This window comes from Lipophrys pholis (genome assembly GCF_963383615.2).
Source record: "Lipophrys pholis genome assembly, chromosome: 22".
Taxonomy (NCBI): domain Eukaryota; kingdom Metazoa; phylum Chordata; class Actinopteri; order Blenniiformes; family Blenniidae; genus Lipophrys; species Lipophrys pholis.
In genome coordinates this window covers 7,346,922-7,368,925 of record NC_137644.1, presented here as the reverse complement: position 1 = coordinate 7,368,925, position 22,004 = coordinate 7,346,922, and the positions used below count along the sequence as shown (strand labels likewise).

The window sequence follows — 22,004 nt, the reverse complement described above, 5'->3', positions numbered from 1 at the left end:
CGTTGTGGAGCAGTGGTTTCCCAAGTATGGAAGCATCAACAGAACCTTTAACTTTCCAAGTTGTGGTTTTTGGGTGAACAGCCCCTGATTACATGAATTCAAACAATAAAAAAGAAAGCTTCTTAACATCTGATGGCTCTTCGATTATGTTTACTATATATAGTTACTTGCGAGCCACAGTTTTAGGCCAGACAGCAAAAGTCGACAGCATTGTATCTTCTGCGTATTTGCTGTCAACGTCAGTTAAAAACAAGAAGCGCAAGACGCATTTATTTTGTTTTTGTCATAGAACAGTGATATTTAAAGTCAGAAGCCATATGAAATGTCTTATTGGTTCATGATTTGTGCTGCGTCCATATTTGGTTAAGTGTTGGGATACATCGTGTTTTTAATTCGAAAACCCTTGTAGGTCTTTATATTTAGTCTGGGACTATCATAACCATGTTATTCTATCACTTATATGTAAAAATACATTAAATTCCACAAACATTCGCTTGTTTCTTTTTTATTGTGATTTCTTCTCAAAAGTTAAGGGAAATATTAATGCCGGGAAAAAGCATCACCTGGACCCCGACTCAAGCTCTGTGGCGCCCCCCACAGGGGGCCACCCCCCACATTTAGAAAACCACTGTACCACAGGAAGAGGACACTTAAATTCTACTGTGAAAGTATTTAAAAAAAAAATAAAAATGCTGCTAAACAAACGGTTTGGACAAAATAAATTCAAACTCCTCGTTTTTTCTTTAAGGGACACCACGCAACTTTTAAGAGAAAAGAACGTTATTGTCAAACATTAAACGTCCTCCGCTACCAGAGATTTCAACTTTCGAGTCTAAGTTAGTCTAATTCATAACATAAAGCTGTGTATCTTTTAATTGTATCGTTGCAGTAAATACATAAACTCCTCTGAAGCTCACACATTAACACAGTTTTTAATGAAAAATGTTTTAGAAGGTCACTTCAAGTGTTGAACGTGTAATCTTTCGGGGTGCTTGTAGCAGGATTGTGTTCGGACAGAGTCAGATTAACAGCTAAGCAGTTGAGAGTAGCATAGATCTTCTCATTTTTTAAATAAAATTTGAATATTTTCAAAAAGAAAATTCCCGATTTTCTCTTTTTTGGCATCATAGCTGAATGAGTATAATTTACCTGTAGTTACCACATGCGACCACAGGCGGTGCTCTTCTGTAAAAGTTGCGTGATCTCGCTTTACGCCATTGCAATAGTCAGTACCTTGCGTTTTTCCATCGATGTGCACGTGCACACCTCCGGACAGACAAAAGCACGTCATGACTTTTAACAATACAATCGGGAGAATCGCAGTTCACAGTACTTTCGTCAAGTTATTTGGCATAAGGGATCTGTATTGAGAAAATAATTTAAAAACAGTAGAAAAAATTGCATTTTTGCCTTCTTGGGACCACATCGTTTTCTTTTTTGTTGTTTTTTTTTTAATTCTCCATGCATTCACAGATTTCACACCGATACATTTACTCACTACCTTATTGAAACAGCTTAGAAATAAAAACACTATTCAAATCGTGGCCACAAGGCTGTGCAAAAGGGAAGACCTCCGATGTAAGCCCTGCCATCAGTCTGTCTTAGCCATCTCTTGCATGTAACAAACTACAAAATAGCACCATTATACAGTGGATAGGATTTCTTAATACAGTTTTGTTATATGAAACCATCATGTACATTGGATGATAGGAATGCATAGGTTAACATAATGGGAGTACTGGTTGATTATACACAGGCGGAGGAGGCGGAACAAGAGATGACGGCCCGGACAAACAGCCGTCGGTCCTCATTTGAGGACTTCTCAGAATCGGCTTTTCATGAAACTTCAGTGTGTGTGTGTGTGTGTGTGTGTGTGTGTGTGTGTGTGTGTGTGTGTGTGTGTGTGTGTGTGTGTGTGTGTGTGTGTGTGTGTGTGTAACCCTTGCTCACAGTTGCACAACTCTCATTTCCATTGTGGGTGGTTTGCAGGTGATCCGGTGTCTGTGTGTCATTTTGATTAGAACTATTTACTAAATCATTGAATCTGTGTGTTTTTGTCTCTGCTGGACTTTCTGGTAATCTTTCCCGCAGATGACGCAACGCTCTCCGTAAGAACAAATAATCACAGGCCAATCAATGATTAAACTTCTGTCTCTAAGCTGTGTGATTGACAGAAAAAAACTAACAAAAAAACATTGTCTTCAAAATGTTTTCAGAGCAATCTTTCTGCGACTAAACTTTCACGACCTTGACCGCAGGTTGTTGCCGTAACTGAAAAGTCGATCACCGGTTAGCTGGAAAATATCGAATTTTACCCCGGTGGCGACATGTGAACAGGATACAGATGACAAAATTTTGCCAAATGCACTTTGAAATGCCTCAATGACCCATTTCGGATGACCGAACAGTCACTAGCCGGCTAACCGAAGAAAGACTTAACCCTTTATTGGGTAAATCGCTAGTTTTGTCTTGGTTTTACAAAACGAACATTTGCAAGTTGATGAAATTCACAAAATACATGAATAAGCGGTCAGGCTAAAGATTTAGATTGATGATGCTTATGTAGTTCTTACTGAATTTGTAGAAATTAGAATTTTACCTTGTTGATTAGGCATTTCTTACTTAACGTCAGTGGAGCCTGACTGATGCATTTCACACATGCAGAATGCATCTATAAAGTCTTACAGTCTTACACACAAATCCAGGCATTTGTCCAAATATGAGAATTTTGTGAGATCTCAGAATTAGTGAGATCTTTGTGATTTTTTTCAGTTTTACAATGCATAAAAGGTATATGATGGTGTTTCTAAAGACTGATCTTAAAGTCTTAGTCTTGAACTCAACATCTCTAGGGGTTAAAGCTGTCTATGAGCGCCATATAAAGGGTTAAGTTCAGACCAAACTGTTTAATTTATCGAGAAAACAGTCAGAACCCCCATCTTATTTTGCAGTACCTGCTGTACATCCCCCTCAACTGTCTAGGTCCCCTCTAATGTTGCTCGATCTGCTTTTCTAGAAGTGTCCGGACTGTCGGTTGAGTGCTCAGGTTCTCAACACTTCCTGGAGCTCAGGGCAGATTTGGGTCGGCCTCTAACCTTCTACCAACTCAGCACGGAGGGGTTCGACTCGGAGGGGGGGGTTGGGGGCTCGAAGGTTAAACCACTACAACAATCTTATAATGACGATGTTCTTCCTGTCCTTTACAAAATTAATATATCCACAGTAATGCGTGGTGCGTGAGAAACTCTGTAGGTAAAATCTGGGCTTTGAACCAGGACGCTAACCGTTAAATGAAGTTTCCTGTCTTGCCGAAGGAGTGAAAGTGTCCACTCCCTCTACGAGTGGAGGGACGGATTGGTCCCACCTATCCTGGAGCCAAGGGGTGGGGATCGGGTGGGGGGGTAGGTGAGTTTGGGGGAGGGGTGGGGAATGCTGCAGCTCACGCATGGAGGTAATAATAAGCTCTTGTTCGTGTCTCAGCAGCTAATCTAGTCTGTTAACGAAGAATCCCTCCCGATATGGAATGGTGCAGTGTAGAAAAGAACGCTGCCTAGCTCTCTGAAGCTTCTGTCTGCCGTCGCTAGCGTCCGCTCTGCTTTGTTTTTACAGTGAACCATTCCACGGGGGCACCAGGTAAGGCCACTCCCTTCTCTCTGCCCCAGTCGACGGGCATTTGTCCATTCGCCACCTCCCTACATTCGGTAGTTTTTGCCCCCCGTGCTGCCTCGACTTGAGTTTTTCTGATGCACCTCCTGCAACACAAGAACAACAACACTTTTTTTAGACACCAAGTAAGAAACCAAAGCATACTCCCTTGTATCGTACGCCTAATGATTTGCTCCAGAGTGCCATAATCACACGGTGGACAAAGAATTTTCATTTTAAAATGCAAAATATGATATTCCCGCCATTTGCCTCTAAATGATTTGTCCCACAGTCCTGCCTGTGGATCAGTGGAAGTGTGCCAGTTTCTAATGTTTTTATTTATCCATAATACAAAATATTATTTTCCCCAGATTTGAACACAAATTGTGAAAATTATATCAGCTATTATTATTAGCTATTATTTACACATTTTATCCATTTTGATTTCATTCATGATTTTAATTCATTTCAAGTCATAAAAAAAATCACAATCTCTCAAAACAATACATTTGAAAAAAACGTTTTTTTTAAGCTGCCAGCTATTTGCAATCAAACGTTTAGTTTTTTTAAAATGCCACTTTTAATTAATTTTCGGCATTTTGTGGGACAAACTGTCATTATATAAATTGTCAGATGGTCTGGCTTCATCAGTCTTGAGTCAGATTTTAGTTTAAACTTTTATCCAATGACATAAAATATCACAGATAATTAGATAAAGTATTTCTAGATTTTGTCAAAATGAGGCTGACGAAGCTAAATGGAAGCTTGTTTCAGGGGTCTTAAAAGAAACATAATCAAAAACTGCACATTTCCACCTTCTAATTGTCTTTTTTCTGAAATAATAAGTTTTTTCTCATTTTTTATTCACCTTTCTTATTATTATTCTGCTTTTGTTGCTGCTGCTGAGGTAAAAGCACTTTAAAAGATCCATATGAATATTTCCTCTGGCAGGAACCTGGACCAAACCATTTGGGGCAGATAAGGGGGGAGGATATATTCGTTTCAAAGCTCCACAAACATGATTTCACACATATAATCTGCACAAGTATTTATATTTATTTTTTTAAATCATCATTATATAATTCAAATTCGATTTCTCAATTTTTATATAAAGGAGGGGGCACTTCTCTATATTTGTAAAGACGAGGGGCCCCTCTCGTGAGGTAAATGTGAGAAGTGTGAAGCGGCGCGAGAAGGGTGCTGCTACCACAAAAACCACTCAGCTCATGGTTTTCTTTTTTAATAAAAGGTTAAAAAGATAAAGCATTCTTCAGATACCTCGCTTTTATTATTATTTATAACAATCGTCTTACGACACCAGAGCAAAACAAGAGTGAAATGAGCTGCGGTTAGCATGCATACCTTGAAGGATGAATGACTATGTCCGGGTAAAGGTCTCTGTGGGAGAAAAACGAGGCCACTTAAACACTTTGAACTTGCTATTTAGCAAAATGCTAACATGCATACGTTTGGATAATAACGAAACAATAATAATCAACCCGAGAGCTTAGAATGATGGTTAAAAACATGAGGAAACAGCTAGCCTAGCTTTCACATAAAATCCTAATGCATACTACAATGGGAATTAATTAATGCAAATAATTTTGTTTCTTGGCTAATGATGCGTTCACAAGCTACTGGGAAGTGGGAAAATTTGGAATTTCCATGACGTTGAAGCGAAGTGCGGGAATAATATCTTGATGATGCGAAGGGTTAAGAACTAGCTGATTGTGTACATGTAAACGTCCGCTACCTTCCACATTATTACAGCTAACGTTAAGACCATAACATCCTTTAGGTTCCACATTATTACAGCCAACGTTAAGACGATGTCTCATGACACGACAACGCTATCTCATGTAGCCACATCGTTTATGGGAGATCATCCACACTGCAGCGTTTTAGGAGCCTGAAAAAGGTTGTTTGTTCTTTTTAAATGGGTTCTAGAGTGGAGAAATGTGAAAACACCACCTCGGCTTTGACGTGTGGATGGACAAGATGCATATTAGCTGAAAACGATGAGGTCATCGCCCCACATCTCGAGCCAATAGCCCTGCAACCCTCTCCGCCATGTCATTGATTAACCCTAACAACGGCGGACTACATGCTAAAGTTTGAACTGCAGAAGCTACTGATGCTAATTAGTTTAATAAGACGTGAGGTCGGATTTGTCGATTTTTCTGTTTTTGCATTCTGCATGTCTTCTCCATTTCTGATGTATTTCTGTGGCAGCATTGCAGTGCCGCCTATAGTTCTAGCATATGTACTGCACCATTTTGAGTCAGTTTCATTGTGCGGTGTGGAAGCAGATGTTTCCCATGTGGACAGGAAAATCTGCAAAAAGATCGTTTTGGCTCGTGTGGACAAGGTCTACGACAGCTAATGCCAAGACCGTAACTCTTACTAGCTCTCATAATGGGACCGCTAATGCTAATACCGTGACATGCGCTAACCGCAATATTAGGACTGCTAGCACAGTGATCGTGGGCATCACTATTTGCAACATGTTTTCAAAATAAGATACATTTTAAGTAAATCATCTCTTCCAACATTTCCATTTCGATAGAAATCTGATCATGGATTTAAACATGGAAAAATGGCTGTTGTAATCTTTGCATTTCGGAATTGTATGTAAACATGATGGGTCTCATCACAATTATCCGATTATTCCCACTTATCAAATTTTGAAGGTCAAGTAAACCGAATCAATGTTAGGAATTTTCAGATTTGATTTGTTTCGGAGTAAATCGGAAATGGGATTTCTTTCCCAAGAGACAACTTTCCAAGTTCCCAGCTGCATGAAGGCACCGTTAACACTCGGCTAACATCACTTAGGCTACAGTTCATGCTAGTTTTAAACATCTTGTAATGTGTTTTTCAAGCTGTGGAACAGATTTTTCACGATACTTTGAGTGCATCTGTTCGGCGCCGTGCTCACCTTCTTGTTTTTTGTCTTGTCTGGCTGCTGTGCTGTCCTACGCTCTGAGCCTCTGTCCACTTTGTGCCCTGCGGTACTAACCTTTGGTGCTCTTGGCAAGTCTGTGTGGCGCTGAGCGCGCACAGAGCGGGCTGGCTTGCTAGTCTTGGCAGGCGCACAGTACATCTCCAGGCGCCGCAGCTCGCAGCTTTGGAAGCAGCACTCATCCACAATGCCGCGGGACCGCCGCGCATTGGCGCCATAGCCTGGTTTACCTGAAACACAGAGCGAAGGTCAGGTAGGTAGCAGAGGTGATGTGGATAGTTAGCCCAAAGCGTCTTGCATCCAACAATCCCAAATTAGCCTTGACAAGTCCGAAATTTGATTCTTTACAAGCTCGTAAAGTTGGCACACTGTAAGTTACAAATGTTAACACAGCTCAAAAACACAATCTACAAAAGGCAACACAATGTGAAATAATGTTTACCCACAAAATGTACATACTGTAAGCTATACATTTTAGCTACTGTTGACTTATTGTAAACTAAAAAAGTTAGAATTCTGCAAGTTCCAAATGTTACCTTGTCAACTTAACGAAACAATAAATATTGGACAGCTCAGATACCAAAATCACGATAACGAAAGTCTCAAAGTAGCAAGCTGTGCGCGCCGGTCCCAACATGTAAGCTATGTAACTTAGCTGTATGTAAGCGTAAGAAATTATCGTTGTGTGGGTTTAGCATATTAGCTACCATAGTGAAAACTATAGAAGTTAGCATTTTGTAAGGAACAAGGCTGCACCGAAAATTTTTTAAAAAAAGAAATTGCATTAGCAAACAGCAACATGCAAAATTTAGCACCGGGTAAGATTCAGTTCACATCAAACTGCAAGCAACAACATTTAGCATATGAATCATTCTTGTAAAAGTGTATTCAATTACATGATTTAGCTTTAAGTTTGTACGTGTTTTGCAGGTGAACAACAAAGGCACTGTCCACGCGACAACGCAGTTTCCTGCAGCCGTATAATTTTTTTTCCGATCATCTCCACGCTGCGTTTAAGGAGCCCGAAAACAGGTTTTTATGAAAACGGGTTCCAGATTGGAAGAATTTGAAAACTCTGCCTCGGCTTTGACTTGCGGATGGGCAAAACGCACATTTGCTGAAAAAGATGTCATTCATCCACCACCCTCTCTGCAACGTCACCTAAAAACAACAACAACAATGGCCGACAACAGGCTTCAGATAGAGCTGCAGAAGCTACTGCTGCTATCTGGTTTAGTCAGGCGAGATGTTAGAGTTCTCGAACACAAGGATATTTCATGCTCTATGTCTTTCTGTGGCAGAGGTACAGCAACCCCAGTAGACCTGGCATATGTACATCGATTTGAGTCTTTTGTACAGTGCACACAGCACCATACAAATGACTCAAACTGATGGAGTGATGGATGGGAAAAAAACGAAAGAGAAAAAAGAATTTGTTCTGGGTCGTGTGGACAGGGCCTAAGAATAACAGTGTTCTCTTAGCATTATTTCCACTTATTTCTTGTCAAATTTACAGAGTGTTGAGTTGTGCAACAGGGAAACTTTTGTTATCTGCACACTGTTAGGTGGCGTTCGTGCAGTATTTTACAGTTTCTGTCAAAATGTGGAAGAAATGTGATAATTGTTTTGTTTGACTCGACCCAACGCCCAGACTTGCTTCCAGTGGCTTTTTATCAAAACCCGGACTCTCCATTCACAGTCTTCCTGCACTCCTGGAGCAAAGCGGCCCTGATGGGCTTTCCCCTGTCACCAAGTGAAATAATAATAACGTAATGTGGCGTCTACACAGAGGAAATGTCTTTTCCTCTCACCGCTAACGGCTCTGCTGTGCCGCCGCTGACAGATCGCATTAACTTCGAGCCTTCTCCTCGGACCCCGGACACCGAGGCGTGGACCGGAGGAGGCTACAACTCCCGAGTTAAAAATACGCGGATCGAATACATTATTCAGCGAACATGGGAAGCAGTTTTATCTGGAAACCTTCAAAATAGAAATGTGAAACAAAAACGCCAGGATAGATTAAGACAGAAAAATGGGAAAATACAAGCTGTTTGTGGGGTTCTTTGTGGGTAGTGGAAACTTCAAAATGTAACATCCTGTAAGTCAGGGATCTCCAACCTGTGGCTCTTTAGCCCCTCAGTAGCAGCTCCATGAAACTTCCAGACAGTTCTATTGAAATAAACATTTTGCTTTCTTTTTTACTTCATGTGCCCAGTGGCACTTCTATATGTAAATACTTGGTAGGGCAAGACTTTATTTCAGGTCTTGTGACACCACCGAATGCTAAAGTACAGTGGGCGCACAATGTTTTTGCCGCAACATAATGACAACTGTATAGGCGCTGATCTGGTGAGAAGGTTGTGCACTAGAAATAGCCGATAAAAAAATTAATAAATCAATAAATCAATTGGGAAAAAAAACAAGGCAAAGTGGGGTATCAATCCTGGGTCTGCTGTTTCGAAGATGAAAATTCCACCACTAGACCACAAGCAGAGTTACACAACCCTGAGATACCTGGAGCTTGAAAACCTAGCATACTTCAAGCTACAAGGTGAAATTTTCAAAATTTCACTTCTGACATTTTATAATCTCAACACTGCCCCCTGTGATTCTTGGCGGTACTGCAGTGTTTAGTCCATATCCTAAACATTTATGGCTGTCAGTCGAATCAAATTGTTAGATTAATTGCACAATTATTATTAATCAACTGCGATAAGTTCTACTTTAAATAAACCTTATAAAAAAAACATTTATCACAGTTTGGCCACACACTTCTAATAGTGTGAGTGTGTGCTTGTTGATATCACGATCACAATAAATTAGTGATATATCATGATATATATCATATATTCTATTACAAACTTTGCTAATCTTCAGATCCTGAGAACTCCACACGCAAAGACTAGTGGTACATTATTTCTGGTAAACATGCGTTGTGTGATAATCTTGAGTATTGCCATCTACTTATGCAGATGATGTTAATGTTTGTTTTTTGATTTGTTCATTAAAATAACAGTGCTCTTCCTCTTTCCCTGATTTCACTTGTGACTCAGGCATGTTTTTTCATTTGTGATATTTCTTGCATCAAGAATGACCCTACCAGGAGGAGGAATTATGGTTTTACTCATTAAAAATGATAATTTCTTGAGGTCTTTTATTCTTCTGTGCGTTCCTGTGAATATGTTTTCTGTGTTTTGGTCTGAACAAATTCGTTGTGTTTGAGTGTTTTCAGCTGACACCTTCATACCTGATGTCAAAGATGTTGGTATCAGAGAAACATGATGTTTAGCCACCGCCCGGCCGGCGATTATATAACAGCCGCTGGAAGCCAAAAAAAGAATCCTTGCCCGCTTGCAGCTTGGCCTGTTTTTCCCAATCCCTCACAACAAGCCTTGCAAATTAACATCCGCTATTATTCTGAAAATAGTTTGCCACCCCGCTGCCCAAACAGCTGGAACCAGGAGAGAAATCATCCGGCGCTGCCTGCAACATGTGGGATAATCAGCTCGGACAGGTCGGGGAGAAACACGCAGGGAATAATCAGCTCTGAAAGCTTTGCTTTTAAATGCTCCGGTGCCGAGGATAACTGCCGTAATCCCTCATAAACAGAGTTGTTTTATGCGACTTGTTGTTAAACAAATGAGCGTCAATAGCTGTTTCTCTGCCAGTGGCTTTATGCCGTTTGCAAAAGATTCTAGGAGGAGGACATGGAGATCACACATGATGGAGGAGTTGGAGATTTAAAACCTGTCTGTCAGCATTTCAGCCTCAAGCACAAGTTATTGTGCATCAATAGAAAAAGTATAGTGAATAGAAAAGAAAAAACACTTTTATTGTCAAACAGAACATACACTAGCTGGTGCACATTTGAATGATATTTTGCTGCACAAAACTTACCATCTGACTGGTAAAAACACAAAAATCTTGACAAAAATTGGTTGAAATGGGAGTAAAAGAATTCTATATATATACATAAATACGTATACAATTATACACACCTGCATGCATACATACACATCCACACATTTATTGCACCATGGAAAAAGCAGCAACAGTATGGCATAGAGCTATATTCCACAGAGAAACATTGAGATGTAGCAGTTCTATTTCACAGTGAACCATGAGGGTCTTTGCCCAGAAGGATTATCGAGTTCAACTCTGATGATTTGGGGGATGAAACTGTTGCAGAACCTGGTTCTTCTGGCTCTGGAGCTGCAGAACCTCCTTCCAGAGGAGAGCAGTGTGGCTGTATGGAATCTTTGAGAATGATACGAAGCACACATTTATCTTCGTCATGGAGATCCTCAAGGTTATGTGCTTGATCACTTTTTTTTTTTTTTAAACTTTCAGTTACCTAGGGGTCTGTTCTTAAGACTGTTTTGGCTCCTTGGCTGCTTGTTCTCAGTTAATTGTTTCAAGATTGAAACTATTGTGCATTAAGGATCGCTACTGAGGCTTCTTTAAGTGTCTCAATATACCACCAAGTGGTGTGAACTTGTTTTGCAAGACTAAACTGGGTGAGACTAATTGAAAAACGTGCCGACTTTGACAGCTTTACCAGCAGCACATCAAAAAATTGTCTTTGACGTCATCTCAAGACTGGTTTTTGTGGTCGTTTAAGGCCAAACTGATTAACAAGGAACACAAATATTACATAACACACCTTTAAGGAAGCTTCCTGAAATAATTTCAATTGAATGCAAGTCTGTTTGCATCTTTCCCGACAGTAACTATGCTGTCGTATTAATGTCTTCAGAGGAATTTAAGTTTCACTGCCTTGTCTGATGTCACCACACGGCTCAATGAAACATCGCCGGTTTGGTATTTGAAAGGCTCAGCTCGCATAGTGTTCATTCCTCCAAGGAGCAGTACCGGAGAGAGATGGCTGGATTCCCCCATTCCAGAGTGGCACAAAAAGCATCTGAGTTTTACAGCCTAGTCATGGTCAATAAAAAGCAGTGGATTCTTGGAGCCGGCATAGCGCTCTTCCTGCAAAGTGTCAGACAGTTTACTGCTGGGCAGGGACTGTGAGGGCTGCCTTAAGTACTGGAAACTACCTCTTTATCACTGGTACCACAAAGAGTTTATGGCGGGAGTGAAGTGTTCCTGTGCTGTGACACTGGAGCTTCATCCAAATGCACCACCGCATGAATTAAGAGAGTTGCTCAAACCATTTTGGATAGAGATGGACAAAATGGAATTGGCCCGATGGTGGTTCTCTTGGCGAGAGCGTTGACTGGTAGATAGATTGCACTTATATGGCTTGTTTTCACCTTTTTACTTTACAATCACAGTCAAATTCCTCCCCTTGCACACAGATGGCAGCAACGCTACTACACAAAGTGCTTGCCAGCCTTTGGAAGCCACCCGGAGTTCAGTTTCCTTGAATCAAACCTGGATGTGTAGAGGTCGGAATTGAACTGCTGACCCTACCAGGATGCCAAACTCCACTGCCAGACCCACAGGTGTTTAGATATCTTCTGGGAATTATCATATACAAGTGTGTCTGATTAAATTTAACAGATGTGAAGAGTTATTTAAATGTTGTTATGCAGAGAATAGGGTGAATTTAGAATTGCTGCCTGGGTTCACGGGGACAACTTCTGAATGAACTTCACTTATATAGAGCACTATCACTATTTCTAGGTCTCCATTGGAGGAAGCTTTGAGTTCAGTGTCGATCAAGGACACTGCCATGTGGGCAAAGCTGGATAGGATTGAACCAACAAACTTATTAGAAGACGATGCGCTCTACCAACTGACCCACACCATGTTGTAGTGGTTAAAGTCCAGACTTGGTCAAGACATTTTCAGTGGGGACTCTGACTTTCTCCCATGGTCAGGTTTAAGCTATAGAGTCATAAGCAGCTGTAGGTCAGTTGGCAGGGCAGGTTGTCCCTCAAGCAAATAGTTGGAGGTTTGATCTCCTATCTCCTCCTGTCCAAATTGTCAAGAGTTCTGGAGCATGACACAGAATACCAAAGTGCTCCCAATGGATGGATTGAGTACTATATACTGTAAGTGAAATTTATGAGATTCCTTTTGATTACCAAATGACCCTGACTTGGGTAAAACAGGTGAAAACAAGACATTATCAGGTGGAGGATTGCCTTATCCACACAGAATAGAGGTGATCAGAGTATCTTAAAATGAGTTTCATCCATGTTTTGTCTACTAGAGCCCTGCCAGTGGGAACTTGTGCCTTGAATTCTCGCTCACAGTTGTATCCCCAGCTCCTGACCACGAATGAACCCCCGGTTCCCACACATCATCAATCCCTATGTACTCTCACTTTATTAATGGCCTTTCAGGTCATAAATTCACCTGATGGAGGTAAAATGGACTGGGGTTTTTTGGTCTGGGGTTCGTAAAGTGGGTGAAAGTGATCGGCCATGTGCCACATTCATGAGACTGTTCCTCCCGTTCTCCACTGGGAGAGATATCGTAACACCAAGTGAGGTTAGATTGGGTTACCTTGCGTCACCGTATCCACCTCCGTTGAGACGTTGGCAATGGAGCAAGTACGAGTGATCAACAGCATGCAGGACTCTTTGGCCACGACTGGAGCGCAAAATGAAAAGCAATTTACGAGACCAGCTAAGGTGAAGAGGGAAGGAGGCCAGAAAGGATATCGGCCATAAATCTCAGTGATCTCTGTGCTAACGATACGAGGTATATCCTTGTTTTTCTTTGTGGAGGACTTATATTATGTGACTGGATTAAAGTGATAAAGGTAAAGCACTGTTTAGCCCCCGGAGTGTCCTCAAATCCCTCAACTCTGGACTTCACCTAATGTACGGGTCGAAACCTTTCCATGAGACACCTCTTTGTTCTGTTCCTCCGTGATTCTCTGAGGTTTTCTAAGTTAATGGGAAAACGACACCTTTTTGTTGGAGACACAGGAGGTCTTTCTTCAGATCCCAGCTCCTCCCAGGTCCGGTGTGTGACTCGGGCTGGGGGGGGGGGGGGGGGGGGGGGGGGGGGGTCGGGCGTCCTGATCATCCTGTAATCCACATAATCCCCTGCTGCTGAGGGACAGCTCCCGGCTGTGCGTGTGTGTGAGCGTGTGCGCTGCGTGTGACGTGCTGTTTACACATTCTCCCTTGAAGCCCGACTCTGAATCGCACTGATGGCAACCGACGGCGAAGCACAAATTCTCACTTCCAGCCCCGTTTTCCCCCCCCGCATGTTCAGCTGACGTACAAGCTGAAATACCACCTGAGAAAATAGCTTTTTATATTTACCAGAACGACGTCTATTCACAACAAACGTTCTGGCCTAAAGTGAAGGGTTATTTCATTTCCATCATCCATTTTGCAGAAATTTTCATTACAGACCATCAAACCTGAAGAGAACTTATCATGCCAGCACTAAGAACCTTTCGAAAGATGCCACCTGAACTGAAATGATATAATAATAAGAAGTGAAAGTATGTAATTTGAAGCTATATCGATTCTTTAAAGGTGCAATAGGTATGTGGCCTGTGAAATGTTGCAGTACCAATTCGCACCACAAGATGGTGTATTGATTTGCTCAGGAAAATGACGTAACCATGGCCAGAACTGTTGTTATCACACAATGGTGTAGTTGTGATAAGCATCTTCTACTCACCAGACACAACCAGCAAGAAGAAATACATGACTCAGCACTACCACCTAATGTTTAACAAAGGTATGACATGAACATAGTGACGTTTAAACGGTGGATTTGAGTGGGAATCATCAGTTATTCAAAGGAAGGTTACTGTTCCAGGACTCCTCCTTCCACTCATGACTCCCTCTTATGGGTGGCTCCAAATGTATATTGAAATGTCGAAAATATCACAGCAATTAGCCATGTTTTTGTTACACTGTAACTTTATAGCCCGTTTGAATTCTTGAAATTATAATCGATCCTTGTTCTTATTGACTCTAAACTCACTTTTATGCTGCATTCGTTTATGAACGTTGACATAAAGCACTTTGAATTACCTGACATGGTTGATACCAGGTAAGGTGCCTTTCTCTTTCTGACTGAATGAAAACAATGTAAACACTGTTTTGATGTTTAAATGCAGTGCAGACAAACTCTGGCGTTTCTCGGCTTACAGCCCTCAGAGGGCACCGTGACAGCACTCACTTTGACTTTAAAGTGGATTTGAAACTTGTTTCTTTAGCTCCGCACTTGTTGACAGTGGCAGAAAAATAAAGTTTGAGTCGATGTTAACTGAAAGAATCATTCTGAATAAAGCAGAAAATGTCAAACATAAAGCTCAATGAGTTTGCAAAAATTAAAACTTTTTGATATTTTGGCATCAAAAGAAATGTTTATACAAGACAATTTGCTGGTGTTTTTTTCTTTTTCATTTTTGCTCTCATAAAGTTTAGTGCACGGATGGAAAGAAATTGGCTTATATGCATGAACACTAAAATACTCGGAATATGCTGTAGTTTGCATTTTACTTTTAGAGGGCAACACAATGTTCTTATCTGGTGTCTTTAGCCGTCATTCTTCATCGTACAGGCTTTCTTCACTAATACATTTAACAAAAAAGTGCATCAATCTGTGCAGAAGGTACTTCTTTGCATTAAAACAATAGGAAAACAAGAGGAACTGCCATAATTTAGGGTTACTGTGCCGCCTTTGTGGCCCCGAACCAGAATGAGTGCGACGCTCCTGTCGTAGAATAACAGAGCACTTCAGCTTGAACTAAAAGTGACTGAGGACATGGAGCTACTTAGTGCTCACACTTCAGCCAGAAAAACTCCCATAACAGATCTGATTCATGGAACGAGCACCCCGGTGAAATCAGCCCGGTCCTGTCTGCTAAAGCATTACAAAGACAACTGAGGATTTCTAGGTCAGGCTAATAATTGGAAAAACTGACTACGGTTGTGGATTTCTTTTCTCTTTCAGTTTCATAGACCGCAATTTGTTTCATTAAAAAAAAAAGGAGAGAGAAAGAGAGAGAGAGAAATTCCACCAACTGGTGTTTAGCATTTCTGTCAGGGTGGGAAATGTGTAGTGTGCTGCTTTACCGGTGGCATGCTTAAGGTGGATTGGCGAGCACACTGTCATTGCAACACCGTCTCCGGACACATTATCAATCAGAGGGCTGCCAAGTTCAACACAGCCCGACTGGAGGGGAAGAGTTCAGGGAAAGGAGCGTGCTTCCTTTGGCCGCCGGGTCCTACAGACGGCTGAAGCCCAAATGGATTCTCCAGATACGTTTTTGCGAAGAAAAAGACTTTCCAACGCGCAGCACCCCGCTGCTCCAACCTCATCGTCTTCTCAGAAAGAAAGAAAGAAAGAAAAAAAAAAAAATAGAGTGTCGGTGAAATCCGCCTCTTTTTCAGGGGGGAAATGTAGCCGTGATAGATGGGAGCTGTGTCGTTGGGTGACAGCTCAGTGTAAGGTAATGCGGGGAAGACACATACACCCCCCACCCCAACCGCGAAAAGGTCTGTTCCCGTTTAAGAGGTGCGTCCTGCACGAGGTTTCATGAGTTACGTTGGCTTCAATATTCGGTTCGTCAACACATTTGTTCTGCTGTCGTAAAATCCCCCTTTGTCACATTCTCACATCAGTTTCAACAGCTTGGAACTACTGTTAGACGCAAACAGAGGACCCCCAACCAGGCAGCTTTGTTTGAGCTCCAAATCCAAGCAGCTGTTTACCCAGGAGCCAAAAAGCCCCGGCCGATAGCCACAGAAAGAGCCAAGCTCGAGGCATTTATCTCCTAAAACGTAATGTAATGTAATGTTTGATCGCGCGGGCCATGATTTTCCACACTTTCCCAGCTTAAGCGCTCATTTATGCAAGAGAAAGGCCGCAGCGGAGGGAATCCGCGGAGCAGAAAGGAGTCCTAACTGGCAGAAAGCTGGCAGCCGAGCCGCCTGTCACGACCACTTCACAGCACGCCGGCGCTGCCAGCAGCATCTGGACGAACAAGACTCGCTGCTTCGCAGTAGCTTTGGGGGCGCTCCAGCTACTTTCTGGCAAACGGCGAGCGGAGGCCCCGGTGCTCAGAATGACTGGTCCTGGAAAAGTGGGAGGGGATGTAGGGGATGGCGGGCTCCATCAGCAGACAGCAAGGTGCACAGCGACACCACCAAGTTACATTCAGACCTACTTCCTGCAACTTCTCGTGTTAAAACCATTAATTACATAACTCGTTCAACAATGTCAACTCATGATTCAAGTGCTTCACGACATCCGAGCTCTGGTAACACACACGTTATCTACGCCCAAGTCGTTACAATAAGTGTACGTCATTCCAAATGTTTTAGTAGTTTTAGCTGTTTTAGTGGTTTAAGTAGTTTGAGCCATTTCAGTCATTTTAGCTGTTCGAATGGTCTGAGCAATTCGAGTCGTTTTAGCAATCTGAGTCATTTTAGTCATTCAAGTCGTTTAAGCTATTGGAGTCGTTTTAGCAGTTCGAATCATTTTATTAGCTTGAGTCGTCTCGTGTTTAGATTATTGCAGTCATTTTACCTGTTTGAGTCCTTTTAGCAGTTTGAGTCATTTTAAACCCTAAAATGGCTAAAAACTGTAAACGCGCTTAAACAACTAACCGTAACAAGCCCTGGGGATGAAGTCGGTTTTACAGATTAATTTCTCCTGTAAAAATCTGGAAAAAAGTTTGAGACGGACAACAAGTGGCCTTGCAATATTATAAACAAAATCTATAACATCTGCTACCCTACTAAAAATGTTGAGAACAGCTAAAAGTCTTCAATGGCCAACAACAACAACAATAATAAAGTATTTTCAGTATAAAATGATTAGTTTACATAAATTTAACAATCTTGTTTTGGTTAAACCATCTTCTCTTCATAGTGAAGATTAAAAATGTTATTTGGTGTAAAATACTGACAAAGTCTGCAGTCCAACGGTGACTGCGACTTTAATCCGACAGTTTGTTGCTCGTCAACAAGCTGGTTCATGCAGCTTCTGGTTCAGTTCAGGATCTTGCAGAGTTGCATTCACACAGCTCTGGAGCAGATCCATTATTCAGGGCCAACGCAGATGCGTTTCAATACACGCAAGAACCACAGACCTTCAATCAATCCTGCTTTTATCACATGTTCAACCAACCGGAACCAAACCGCGCCCATACAACTGGAGAGTCGTCCTCTGGCAGCCGTGAGGTGCTACTGTTCACTTCCCAGCCTGTCCGTCCTCCTCTGAGCCCAACTGTTAATGTCCCTCGCGCACAACGCTAGAGCGTACGCCGAGCTCTTTCCGTGAAAGGATCATATTGTTGGTACCTTGACCGGCTGGTGAGCGCTGGAGGATCCACCGCTGGATATTAAGAACGGCGGGCGTATTGGAATTGCGAGCTGGAGTTGGTCCACCGCTGTGGTCCAGAAGATAAACATGTATCGCAAATGGGTTGCGGCGAGGTTTTGGACGCATGTTCCTCCGTGAATGAATCCCAAAGGCAAAATTCGATCAAACATCAAAGAGGACGTTACCATCAGACTGTGATGTTCAGCTTTGAATGGCTGCACTATAACGCAGCCGTTAGTGTTAATAAAACAGCAAGACTTCAGACTTGAGGGCTTTTCTTTGTGGAGTTCGCATGTTTCTCAAGATGGATTTCTCCTACAATGTAAAAACACCTATTTATGGTTGATTTGACACAATAAAGTGATTAAAATTTGCATTTTCGCAATAGTTTGGTTTCAAAATGTTTGCAAAGAGGCTGCGCAGGTTAAGGTCCCGTTTACATAACATCCTGAAAATGATGTCCGTTTAAACGGCAACGTCAGAAACGCTGAAAACAATGTAGATAGCATGCCAGGCCACTAGTCGGCGCTGTTTGTTTCTGTATTGAAACCACACACTCACACATGCTGCAGAGAACAATACATTAGGAACATTAACAATGGGAGTACACAGACATTCATATGGCCAGAAAATAAAAGTACCAAGTCCCAGGAGAATATAGACTGGGAGTCATGACGCTCTGGAGGAAACTTTGTTCTCATTGTTCACCTACTGAGCATGTGCAGGAGAACCAATTACCAAGTAGTATTGTCCAAAAGATGAGATTTAAGGTTAAGGCAAGGAACATTAAAGATTACATAATTTGTGCCACACGCATGCAGAATATCAGATTAGCATTGCCTCCGTTCGACTTCAGTTCGCCTGACTGAACTCTTCTCGTGAGGTCGGGATTCAAACATGGATCCACCTCATCAGTCAGTCACAACACCCTGAAAAGGTGTGTTTATACAATGTTTCAGGTTCAGGTGAAGGCAAAAATAAATAAATAAATCAATTATTGGGAAAGAGGAACAACTGAAAATGCATTAAAGACGCTGATCTCCCACAGAAATCTTATAACTTTTTCTTTTAAAAGCTGGCAGCTGACAAACTCGACCACATGTGGAAAATTCTCCCCAAACTCTGGGACCCGACCAAACCATCAATAATGGATTGTTGTGTCAAAGCTGCACGTGAGCAGAAGGGGGCAATTAATTATTGTGGGAATCTTTTATAAACCAGACTCCAGGATGTTTCATGCAAATTGGCTTAATTGATGGATTTGAGTCAGAGGAAGGTGAAGTGAGACGGTCAAAGTGAAGCTCTGCAGGATCTGAGCCAGATCCAGTGCTAATGTACAGTCACGCTGCTGGTGTCTGACAGACGGATCAGGATACAAGTAGTGGAAAACACTGCACCGAGCCTCGGTAGCTCCATATATCCTGTGCTGCTCTGGGCTGGGTCATACCCCTTAATGGAAAAATTGGAGATTTAAATCCTGGATTCTTTGCTTGAGAGTTTTCTTTGGGTAGCTTTCCCCTTTCTATGGTGGAAAACTTTAAAAAAAAACAATTTAAATGCAACATTTACTTTTTACCGCTTCTTTTTTCTGCAACATTGTCAGCCAAATTCCACTTAAAGTCCCTTTAATTCTCCTGTGGGCAAAAAAATGGGATTTGTCACCCAGTTACTTATCATTCCATATTTCAGCTGCTTTTTTTTTTTTTTGTAGCTGATACATCTTGAAGATGAAGCTGGAGAGAAGATGTAACAGTGGAGGAGGGAATGAATGAAGGAAGGAGCGTTAATGCAGGGAAAGTCAAGACGAGATGTCAAACCGGCTGCTTTTTTATTTATGAGCTCGCCTGGAGAGGTGGAGAGCTCTGGGACTTCCACAGCCAACCTTTATGAATAAATAAAAAGGTGCACTTACTGAAATAAAAGCCTCTCTCTCCACAGACAAACTGCAGCGTGTCGACCAGCTCCGCCCCGCACAGGGTCTCAGGGCCCGCCCCTGTTGCCGCCGGAGTCAGGGTGAGGACGCACAGCAGTAGTGAGAGGGTGTGGCTACAGGAGATACAGCACATCGCACTCTGCGCGCGCACACAAACACACACAAAACACACACAGAGGAGAGAGAGAGAAATTTAACATTTTCACACAGCATCACCAGTAAGTTTCCTTGGAGCACTTTTTACGCACTAAAGTCAAGAAATGCGCCCAATATTTTCGTTTTGGACACACATCTCATCCTGTGCACGATTCATTGATAAATATTAGTAGGAATTGTAAAGAAATGGATGTGCCAGTTTCACTGATAATTTGTCCTGAATCGAAATTTACAGCTTGTGCCAACAAGAGAAGGCAAACCAGCTCGGATGCTCCGGATCGTCTGCGCGCAACCGAGCAGTGCGCGTCCAAGACTGGAAACACACTTTTCACAACCTCTCTGTATCATCCCTCCACCCAGCCCCCTAAAAATATATCCAAATAGATCATATCATAACAAAAAAAATCTTTCATGAACATCAAATCTATGCCAAAATCCCAGCTGCCAGCGCGCTTTTACGCACAAAACCTATTAAAGAGGAGTAAAAGAAGCAAATACACACACTCACACATACGCACAAAAGGAGATCCAAAATGTGAGAGGGGAAAAAAAGCAGTGCGGTCAGTGCCAGGGGAGGAAGCTGACGCGGCCAAATAGGCATAATAAAGAGAATAGACGCAAAATATCATTCAACCGCATCACATTCGTCTTTCCTGATAAGCACTCCTGCCTCTCAAAGCCCGGCAGCATCAGGTTAGATATTTAGAAACGTAATATTGCAAACTCAGCAGTAAATTACTCTCAAAGTTGCAGCGCAGCATTCGGGCTTTCTGGTGGAAAAGGAGCGCAGAGCGCACAGAGGCGCAAAAGGATGAAATCCACCCCTTTCATTCATCCGTGTAGTCAAACTCATGCACGATTCAAAGGTTTCCAGAAGACAAAATCAACCCAAAACATGCACAATGTGTGATTTTTCTCCTGGAAAAGAGAAAGAAATCAAGCAGCACATGCAGGGCAGTTGCTCCCAAAACTGCATAAAAATGCGTAAAAATGGAAAATAATTGCACATTTCTCATGCATTTAAAGGCTGCAAAGTGAAAACGCGCGGCAGAGATGCCCGTCTTTTTTAATTATTTCATCTAAAAGAAGGTTAAGGATGCTCTGTGCGAGTAGTGCGCAAGTGAAGAAGCAAGGTGATAATGTAAAGTGTCAAAGGAAATCAGGTAAGTTACCTTGAAGACATCACATAAATGCCACTGAAAGGAAAGAGCGCTAGACATCCCCACGGGTCTCCGCAAGACAAAGCCCGGCGAAAATGAACTTGTTTGAAGTCATTAAAAACGGGGAGAAAGAGGATGAGATGCGGGCAATGTCACATCTCAATATTCCGACTTTGTTCCATTGCGCAGGCTCGTTTTGGAGAAGTGAGATTTAGCGAACAGGAGACGGATTTAGAGAGAAAATCCCTCACATTTATCTACATTACACAGACATTTTCAACAGGAAACAGCTGGGGCAGCATTTGCCTCCTACTCGTCCTAAGTTATTCATTAAGGATTTTGGGCAGATATTCAAATAACGTCATTTCTCTCCTTTTTTTTTTTTTTTTTTTTTTTTTTTTTTTCTCAGAACGGGATTGAATTTTGATCTCTCTAAGACTTGGTTAGTAGTTCAGATGAAGATAGAAAAAAAGCGGTGCGGTCCTACCACCACCACCACCAACAGCAGCTCACACAGGACGTAGTTTTTATGCGCTGGAATATTGTGAAGGAAAACTTAAAAGACTCTCGGTCGCCGTGCGTAATTTGGCACCGCGTGTCACAACAGTCCCATCTGATTAACGCTAAAATAAACCGTTAGAAGCCCCTTTCCACTTACCCACCACGCGGCTACCGACTTGAAAGGTGGAATGAAAAGCAAAACGCATGCAAAGTGGAAAAAATGTGACATTTTTATTGCAATGTGGAACTGAAAAAGTGCCAGAGATAACCAGAAAACCGCAGGAGTTTGTGCCACTGTGCAGGATTTGCAGCTTTCCTGCACAGTGTCACGGTAACTTCTTGTAATAATCATGCTTGATGGCTCAGTTTTTCTGCA

General features: G+C 42.0%; 1 protein-coding gene across 2 annotated transcripts; it reads right to left on the bottom strand.

Annotated features, from left to right (window-relative positions):
- Nucleotides 1-1,126: 1,126 nt before the first annotated feature.
- Nucleotides 1,127-21,411, bottom strand: igf1 (insulin-like growth factor 1). 2 transcript variants are annotated; one of them, XM_080492036.1, is made up of 5 exons: nucleotides 21,140-21,411; nucleotides 19,791-19,950; nucleotides 6,584-6,837; nucleotides 5,008-5,043; nucleotides 1,127-3,752 (listed from the first exon to the last, which is right to left on the bottom strand). In XM_080492036.1, the coding sequence occupies exons 1-5, from the start codon at nucleotides 21,185-21,187 to the stop codon at nucleotides 3,693-3,695; spliced, it is 558 nt and encodes a 185-aa protein (XP_080348162.1). In that variant the 5' UTR covers nucleotides 21,188-21,411; the 3' UTR covers nucleotides 1,127-3,692. The 2 variants fall into 2 exon arrangements, with proteins under 2 accessions (XP_080348162.1, XP_080348163.1); XM_080492037.1 differs by having other exon boundaries at nucleotides 6,665-6,837; nucleotides 21,140-21,408.
- Between the last annotated feature and the right edge of the window lie 593 nt (nucleotides 21,412-22,004).

Coding starts and splice junctions, on each gene's coding strand:
- igf1 (XM_080492036.1), bottom strand. CDS start 21,187: ATGTCTAGCGCTCTTTCCTTTCAGTGGCATTTATGTGATGTCTTCAAG. Junction 19,951..21,139: donor ATTTATGTGATGTCTTCAAG/GTAACTTACCTG, acceptor GTGCGCGCGCAG/AGTGCGATGTGCTGTATCTC. Junction 3,753..5,007: donor ATAGTCATTCATCCTTCAAG/GTATGCATGCTA, acceptor CTTGTGTTGCAG/GAGGTGCATCAGAAAAACTC.